The 9,468-nt window shown below is 51.2% G+C and overlaps 1 protein-coding gene across 1 annotated transcript in view; it reads left to right on the top strand.

The window, feature by feature from the left end:
* LOC106886733 overlaps positions 1-4,304 on the top strand; it is a 343,658-nt gene extending 339,354 nt beyond the window's left edge. The window contains exons 7-8 of the mRNA XM_014939918.1: positions 1,043-1,217; positions 2,528-4,304. Coding sequence (XP_014795404.1) covers positions 1,043-1,217; positions 2,528-2,565 — 213 coding nt within the window. The 3' untranslated portion in view covers positions 2,566-4,304. The remainder of the gene's footprint in view (positions 1-1,042; positions 1,218-2,527) is intronic.
* Positions 4,305-9,468: the final 5,164 nt, after the last annotated feature.

Here is a 9,468-nt window from a genome sequence, read left to right as displayed (position 1 = left end):
GGGGGGGGAGGGAGAGGGACGAGCAGCTGCAGAATGCGGGAACAAACAACACAACTCATTCTTGGGAGCCAAAACTTTCTAATTTGCTGCTGGGAGCACTCGAATTCTTGCTGATTAGACCTTGGCAAGAATTTAGGGCTCTGAGACTCCCCGGGGGTACCCTGCGTGGAGGTGCCAGCGGGTCCAGCTCTGCTCCCACCTTCCTGCTTCCAGCCCGGGTCCCATCCCACCCCCGGGAGCCTCTCCCCCCGTGCCCACACTCCGGTCCCTCACGCGTTATGATAACACATAAGCAGCTTAGAGAATTCTTATCGGAATAAGTTGAGCACAATGCAACGTTTAACTCTTAATGACAGCCACCCCTGACTGGGAGTGACAGGGGGGTGGTTGAACGGGGAGGAGGGGACACACGGGCCACCCAACGTTTGCAGGAGGACCTGGAGAGAAGTCCTTCCACCGGGGAAGGGCTGTTGGACGTATCTGCCCCTGCGGTGGGTACTCGGAGCCTCAGAGGGGCTGGGGGGCGAGCGCCGGCCGTGGGGCAGACCCAGGAGCATCCCAGACACGCAGGAGGGACCAGGGATCCCAAACCTTGGTACCGAGTGAGAGCCTGAGGGAATAGTCAGAAACTCCCCCTGGGGTCCCCCCCACTTTGAACCCAACGCATGGAGGGGGTGGTTGAACGGGGAGGAGGGGACACACGGGCCACCCAACGTTTGCAGGAGGACCTGGAGAGAAGTCCTTCCACCCAAGAAGGGCTGTTGGATGGATCTGCCCCTGCGGTGGGTACTCAGAGCCTCAGAGGGGCTGGGGGGCGAGCGCCGGCCGTGGGGCAGACCCAGGAGCATCCCAGACACGCAGGAGGGACCAGGGATCCCAAACCTTGGTACCGAGTGAGAGCCTGAGGGAATGGTCAGAAATTTGTATCTCCCCAGAGGCAAAAAAAAAACCCCAAATGGACCTCAAATCAGTGATAGCCGAAAAATTATTTGACTTAATTTCTACTGGTTTGGGTTTTTTTTTTTTTCACTATTCCCCACAGGGCCGAGCCCGCCGCAGCTCGCGATGGCATCAGCCGGCCCCGCAGGCAGGATTCTCTGCAGACACAGCCAACCCCCAACAAACCCCTTTTTATCCTCCTGTTTCTAGGAAGAATTATGATGGTGGTGCCCTGCTGTTGATCAGTCAAATCTGTGGTGGGCCTAGAGATAAGTCCTGTAAGTGTGGTGTACTGTAAAACAGCGGCGGACCTCAAATCAGTGAAAGCCGAAAAATAATTTGACTTCATTTCTACTGGTTTGTTTTGTTTTTTTTTTTCACTATTCCCCACAAATTCCTGTAGATTTCCCTGTTGCCCTGTATTGGAAGCACCTCGTAGGCACGTGGATTTAAATGGAGTTTGCTAAGTGAGGTGTTGCAGGTGTCGAGCCCTCAGCAGCTCCCGACGCTTGCCGAGCTGGGAGTAGGTTGGTGCTTTGGGAGCTCAGCCCTGGAGCTGGAGGAACGGCTCAGACCAGGGGCTGAAACGGTCGTCGTCTTGCACAGCCACCCTCACAGAGCAGAGCTTTGTGCTCCAGTTTGGACCGTCACAAGAAGACGAAATTATTTCCAGAGGGATGCTGCTGCTGTGCCCTGGCGGGAGAAAAAACCCCAAATGGACCTCAAATCAGTGAAAGCCGAAAAATAATTTGACTTCATTTCTACTGGTTTGTTTTGTTTTTTTTTTTCACTATTCCCCACAAATTCCTGTAGATTTCCCTGTTGCCCTGTATTGGAAGCACCTCGTAGGCACGTGGATTTAAATGGAGTTTGCTAAGTGAGGTGTTGCAGGTGTCGAGCCCTCAGCAGCTCCCGACGCTTGCCGAGCTGGGAGTAGGTTGGTGCTTTGGGAGCTCAGCCCTGGAGCTGGAGGAACGGCTCAGACCAGGGGCTGAAACGGTCGTCGTCTTGCACAGCCACCCTCACAGAGCAGAGCTTTGTGCTCCAGTTTGGACCGTCACAAGAAGACGAAATTATTTCCAGAGGGATGCTGCTGCTGTGCCCTGGCGGGAGGCACCAGTGGGTGCTTTTGGGCAGCGAGGTGCCAGGCTGTGACGGTGCTGGGGCCGGTTGTATAGACAAGGGCTGCTCAAATGGCAAATTCAGGCTGGGGCTGAGCTGCAGGAGCTGTTTGTGTAGGCAAGGCAAAGGCTCGGATTTGAGGTTTCCTGCTTTCACACAGGAGATCCATCTTTTTTTCTCCTCCCTTGACATCCTCAGGGGGACAGTGCTGTGTCCTACACCCCCAAATAAGAGGTGGTGCTGCCAGGAGGAGTTACCCGGTGGGTTGAGGTGAAAACACCCCAAAGAGACCTTGTGTAATTCCCCAAAATGGTGTTGACTAAATGTGGGCACACGATGATTTTCTCAGCTTCTGAGAGCACAGGTGGAGGAGTTCAGGCGATCTGTCGCTATGAGTTCCAGGTGTGGCATTTCAGTGTTTTTGCCAAAGTCAAAGTAATTTGGTGTTTCGATTTCCCTTCCCCAGGTGTGGGTAGGTGGGTCAGCAGACACCTTTCAAATTGAAATTCCCCTGGTCAGTGCCCTTTCCAGCATGGAGCCTGAGCTTGCTCCCACTTGCTGTTTCTGGGATGTCCAGCTAGAGCCACACCAAGGAGGACTTTATGGGACCTTCTCCGTGACTTCTCAAGGACCAGGGTGAAGGGAACACCTCTGGCAACCGCCGTGTGCCTGGAGGACAGCAGGAGACAGGTCTGTAGCAGAGAGCTCTGGGCTGGAAAACTCCAACCCTGGTCTTTGTGCATTTCTTGGGGGACAGCATTCTGTATGGCCCAGTGATTATCAGAAGTGGAGCATTTTTTGGATGGACCTGCTCCCCTGAGAGCAGACGACCAACAGCGGTCACCCACCTGTGAGCACGTTGTCAGAAAAAACATGGGAAGTTATAGATGGGAGCAACAAGTGGAGGGATGTGCAGGATGGGTCTGAAATGAGGGGAGGGAGTCACTTTCTGAGGGTTTGGGCCCCATCTCCAGCGGCAGCGAAGCCGAGTGATCCTCCCCTTCCCAATTAGAGCTGCAAAATAACCCCCGGGCCAGAGCACTGGCCCATGGAGCAATTAGACGAGCTAGACAGTGGGAAAAGCTAAAAATAGGCAATAATCTGCCTCCACAAAAATACCTTGAATCATTAGAAAAAGGATGTTTTATGAATTTCCTGGGAATCGGCCCCCGCTTTTGCATTTTGTAGCGTTCTGCTGGAAGGGCTGCATTTTAACTGCTGTTTGACAGAGGTAAACACGAGTAACCCCGCTCCCTTCCTGCACTTGAGACACAGGAAAAAGCTGAGTAAGTCCTGAGATTCTCATACCCAGCCCACTGAAATTGGGGGAACTGGGTTGTCTCATGTTGAACTGAGGCAAAATATGCCTCAGTGCTATTTTAAGGAAAGCGGTCTAATAATTTGAGGGCAGAAAATGACTTATTTTCGGTTATTTAATGACTCAACCCAGTTTTCTTTAAAAAGGGATGAATCAATGATACTCATCCATTAGCTGAATCCAGCCTATTATAAAATCTCTCCTTTTAGAAAGTATATAATTTATAAAAGGATGACAACTGTTGACTTATTTTGCAGCGCTCCTGAGCTGAACGAAATGTAGAAACAAAAAGTCTAATCAGAGCAGGCTATTTTTAGCCCTTTGCAGGGAAGTACATAGGACACTATTTTATTAAGAATGACTAATTTATTAAGAATGACCCTTAGAGGATGATTCGACTGTTTCTTGCAGAGAAAACAAATTCCTGATGCAGTTTTTCAAATGCAACAAAACCCAGACCTGAGGCTTGCAGGGAAAAAGAAATATGCTCAGAATTAGCTGGTTACGGGTACAAAAGGGGTTACAGGTTGCTGTGATTTTTTTGTTTTGGTTGGTAACCTGTGTAATACTGTATGAAAAATGCTGTGACCAGTAAATAACATTCTGTTCTGTCTTTTCTACCTACAGGAGGCAATTCAAGTGGGGAAAAAAAACCACCCTGTATAAAATTAAACCACAAGCTCTGTGGGCACACACGTGTGTATGCGTGTCCTGCTGCTGGCAAGCGTGTTTTTGAGTGGAAATTTCAGCGTTGGATGACTTGACATAAACCTTAAGGGTGGGGGATATGGGGTGCAGTGGGAGGCACCGGTGGCCCTGCCATTCCCGCAGGAGTTGGGCATCCCAAGGGTCTCTGGCAGCGTTGGGTCCCTGTGGGTCATCCCCATCCATGGGTGGTTGCTCCTCCAGCTGCTGGAGATGTGGGGAGGGGACACTCGGGGGCTGCTCTGGGTGTCAGGGCACCAGGATCCACCCCATCCCTCCCAGACCCCTCCTCTGTGCGAAACCGGGCACAAAGTTTCTTCTAAATGTGGATTTAATACGCTTTCAGGCTTGACAACCTCCTTTTGAATGAAAACGTTTATGTTAAGCAAAAAGGCACGTTTTGCTCTCCAAATAAATGGAATTATGGTTCCAAGATCTGACTTAATCCCGAAGCTCTTACGCTGAACAGTAAGTAGAAAAGAAAAGGGATTGCTCGGCGGAGCAGGGTTAGCAGGATCAGGCTCCCTTTTATATCATCATCGCGCTCGTTTTCCTTCTGGTATTTAACACACCTGGCTCAGACTCCCGTTGGCTGTTTGTAATGAGCTCAAAGGGACTTCACAGCTCTCGCATAATGGTGAAAAAACCCAAATCATTGAAAATAATGCGGTTTGGTGCAGAGAGTGCCCATCCAGCTTTCCCGGGAGGAAAATTTGAGGACTGTTCAACAAACGAAAAAATGCAATTCTGCCAGATGTATTTTTGTCATAAAGTCACGTCCTTTGTTCAGTTCATTTCAGGACTTTTCTCAAATGCATTGTAGCTTTTTGTTCTTTTCTTTTTCGACATCGTTTTCTTTGCGAAACTGTATTTAAACTCTGCATTGACATTTTGGAGGCTTCGAGGGACGTTGTTTACAAAATAGCGGTGACGTTTGTATTTCTAAAAGTGGAATTTCTAATCAGATAAGAATAAAATATTTTTGTATTAGTTTTGGTGTGTTTTCATGACATTTGTGTGTTTCTAGTTATGATTTCAGTGCCTGATCCCGAGTTACCTGCCTCATTAAGGAAAGTGGGATCAAAATGTTTATTGTTCCTACACGTGGGTGTGTTCTATAACCCCGCTGCTGCTCTCCCCACTCTCTGAACTCAGTGATTTGACTTTTGAGTTGTTTTTTTTGGTTTTTTTTTTCTGCTGAAGCTCAGAGGTAGCTCTGCTCCAGTCAGGAGATCGCGCTTTCAGGCCATGTAAAGCTGGGTGAAACCGGGGCAAGAAGAGCAGTTTGTTTAAGTGGATGCATCCAAATGGATCCCAAGCACAGCCTGAAACCAAGACTGAATTAAATTTTGTTGTGGCAAAGTTTCCTGGGTGGGAGAGTTGGACAAAGAAAGTTTTGCTAGTGGAAAAAATAAAATAATAAAAAAATCCTCCTGAGAGATAAGATGTAGTTTTTTCTGTGCAAAGAGGGTACCCGGCCGGTGCTTCACGTGCTGTGGTGTCGGGACCCTGCGAGGGGATTTTGTACATGGACAAAAACTGGGTCCAGCAAATGAATGATGTGGTCCCTGTTGGAGGCCAAGGTGAAGCTTCGTTTCTTCTCCCTGCCTGGGAGCCCTGCTGGGTGGAATGGGGGGTTCTGCAACCCCCTCTGCCTGCACCTCCTGCTCCCCCCATCCCTCCCGGCACATCCCCATCCCTCCATCCATCCAACAAGGGCAGAACAAGACCAAGGGAAGAGCAACGGAGCTGGTGAGGGGTCTGGAGAACAAGTCTTATGAGGAGAGGCTGAGGGAGCTGGGGGTGTTCAGCCTGGAGAAGAGGAGGCTGAGGGGAGACCTTATTGCTCTCTCCAACTCCCTGAAAGGAGGGTGTAGAGAGGTGGGGGTCGGTCTCTTTTCTCAAGTTCACAGGAGAAATGAGAGGAAATGGCCTCAAGTTGCCCCAGGGGAGGTTCAGGCTGGATATTAGGAAACATTTTTTCACTGAAAGGGTTCTCAGCCATTGGAATGGGCTGCCCAGGGAGGTGGCTGAGGCACCATCCCTGGAGGGGTTCAAGGACAGGTTGATGTAGTGCTGGGAGGTATGGTTTAGTGATGGTGATGCTTTTTGTTTGTTGTGTGGGTGTCTATTTTTGTCAGTTAGGTTGACGGTTGGACAAGATGATCTTTAAGGTCCCTTCCAACCTAGAAGATTCTGTGATTTTGACAATGGCTCTCTGTCCGCTCAGCCCTGGCTCAGTGTGGGGTCAGGGCAGGGTGGACCCAGCTGGGGGGGCCACTTGGGGACCCCATGAGGGACCTGGGTCACCCTCTGGGACCATTTGGGCAACCGGAGCTGGTGGAACCCCTGACTGGGGGTCACTGGGACTGGGTGGGTGGTGGTGGCAGCACCAGCCCACGTCCCACCTGAGCCGTCCCACCTGAGCCATCCCACCTGCAGGCATGGTCCTGGGCAAACTGAGCTTCTTTGAGATGAGCTTCTTGGCTGCAGTTTCTGTGGGGTTTTGTGCAGGGACCAAAGCCTGGCAGAAAGACAGGGGATTTCCAGGCAGCACCTACTCCCCATTGCAGGGTCTGGCTCTCGCTGCTCTAAGGCTGGAGTGAGATCAACAGTCTGAGGTGAGAAAATAAAGCAGCATTTGAACCTTTTGCCACTGAAAATGCATCAACGTTTAGATTTAAAGGAAACTTTGATTTTGTTTTTTTTTTTTTTTTTTCCCTGATGGAGATGTGGCATGAAACATTTTACCCAGTCCCAGGTTGAAACCAGCTCACTTTTTCTTTTTAGATTCAAATTTAAACCAGTGTCTATTCAAAGTTTTTAAAGGGACATACCCAGCTTCATTCTTCAGCCTGACATTGGAGGCTCCCCCCCTGCCGGGAGGGATACCTTCACCTCCCCGGGGCTGAAAAGGCTGGGAAGAAAAATAGCTTGGTGTTTTGTACGTGGCTTCACATGGTCACTGGGTAGTACTGGGAGTGAAGTGAGTTCATTGTGACGCCTCTGCTGTGTGTGTCACCTCGCAGCTTGTGTGGGACTTTCTGTAGCCGCGCAGACGGGGACAGAGGGGAAAAAAAAAATGAAAGCACAGGGAAAAGTCTGCCCTCGGAAAAAAAAAAAACCCATGTGGATTATACGGGCCACATGGGGCAGACACAGGTGGGCTGCATGAAAAGAAGATTGTTTTGGAGATGATTCGGGGACCATCAGGTTACCAGTGTCTCCCTAAAAAAATAATAATAATAAAATCAAACCAACCCGTCCCCGTGTGTCAGTGTAACTGTGCTACCCACTGGCTGTGCAGAACCTGCTTTAAACACAGCTGTGAAATCGACGTGGGCAAATCTGTGAATATCTTTCTCTTGATTTTTTTAAAGAAGGTATCAAGGAAATTTTTGTTTGTTTGTTTTTTTGTTTAGTGACAGGGAAACAGACTGCAGTCGTGCAGAACAAATCGAAGTATCCCTACATATCTCCCTGTCTTCCTCCAGCCACTCTGACCAAAAGCTTTTGTAAGCGTGTGGGGGCAGCACTGACCTTTTGATTCTGTTTATATGATGACTAGAAAATATAAATCCCTGGCCGAGGAGGACCTGAACTTGTAGGAGTTGCCACAAGATGCTTTAAGCACCTCTGACTGGAGGCAGGTCCTGCAGGCAGCCGGCCCTGCTCCCGGCCAGCAACGGGCACCAGTGGGGGTGGCACTGGTTGAAGGGGGACACAAGGACACCAGGACTTGTCACCGTTGACCCCAGAGATGGGCAGTGCTGAGGTCCAGCTCCTGTGAGCGCTCACACGGGGCTCAGCATCTTCTCAGGGGTGGTTTTGCCTGTGCCAGCAGCGGAGCCCAGCGCCCAGGCTGGTGGTGGGGCTGTGGTTCAGGGATTGCCCTTTGCAGTGGGATGAGGCACTTGGTCAGTGCTCACCAGACCCACAGCAACCTGTGGGGCTGCCCCACAACTATGGCAGGTCCTGCCCAGTGGTGTGATGCAAGGCTGGCAGCACGGAGGTTCCCAGGCTGGCTGTTTTGGAAGCACCCTTAGCTGCACCAGCCACCTCTGCTGCCACCACCTCCCTGGTGCCACCATCTCCCTGATCCTACCATCTCCCTGCTGCCACCATCTCCCAGCCACCATCTTCTTGATCCCACCATCTCCCTCTTGCCACCATCTCCCAGCCACCACCATCTCCCCGCTGCCACCAACTCCCTGATGCCACTATCTCCCTGCTGCCACCACCACCACCTCTCTGGTGCCACCATCTCCCTGGTGCCACCATCTCCCTGATCCCACCATCTCCCTGCTGCCACTATCTTCTTGATCCCACCATCTCCCTCTTGCCACCATCTCCCAGCCACCACCATCTCCCCGCTGCCACCAACTCCCTGATGCCACCACCACCTCCCTGATGCCACCATGTCCCCTGCTGCACCCCTCAGGCTCTCAAGGCCCAGAGAAGAAGCTGTGGGGCACTGGCAATGACATAGCTTGTTATTGGGGGCTGAGCACAGCCCTGCAAAAGCACGGGGGGGGTGTTCAATGGCCAGGCTGTGGTGTGACGGGTCCCTCGTGTCCCTCGCGTTGGGATGGCCACTCACCCAGCCCCACAGCGTTGCTGGTTGAGTTCTGCTCCCCAGAGCAGGGGACACGTTCGGTGGCGGGGAGGGTGCAGAGTCCACACACAGCAGCAAAAATCAGGGAGGGAAACACATGGTTTCATCCCTGTGATGAGGGATGGCAAGGCAGCCCACGGGTGGGCAGGGATGGGGACCACATCCTCTCTGTCCCCAGGAGTCAAACAGCAGCTTGCAGCACATACAGCTTTTTCCTTCCTTTTTTTTCCCCCTTTTTTTTTTGGCTTAGCCCTTGCTCCTACATCACGGAGGCACAACCTGCAGCCCCTGCCCAGGGCTCCCATCCCAGGGGGGTCCGGTGCCCGCTGCTGCCATCAGCACTGGGGGAATTGAGGGTATTTCACAGCTTTCCGGCACAGGAACAAATCCTAAACTGTAGTGTTGCATCCATGTGTGAACACACACACACACACACACTCACATACACACACACACACTCACACACACACACGCACAGGCAGAGAGAAAGCCGCCAGCAGCTGATGCTTCGCACTAATCACTCTTATAAATGCCTCTAATTAGACTTATAAATACCTCCAACTTTCCTACCGGGAACAAAATGCCCAACAGGCTTCATGTAAACTCATGGTGGGGGGGGACAACGTGGGGAAAAAAAAAAAAAGAGTCAAAAAGATGAGTAAACGCTATTTTTAAACCTGGCAAGTCCTAGAGCAACCCCCTGGAAAATTCAACCGGTGCTAGAGAAAACCCGAAATTTCGGTGCCCCGCGCCCCCCCTGGAGCCCTCC

The sequence above is a fragment of the Calidris pugnax genome, unplaced genomic scaffold (genome assembly GCF_001431845.1).
Source record: "Calidris pugnax isolate Ruff unplaced genomic scaffold, ASM143184v1 scaffold94, whole genome shotgun sequence".
Classification (NCBI taxonomy): Eukaryota; Metazoa; Chordata; class Aves; order Charadriiformes; family Scolopacidae; genus Calidris; species Calidris pugnax.
This window is presented reverse-complemented; position numbering and strand designations above follow the sequence as displayed.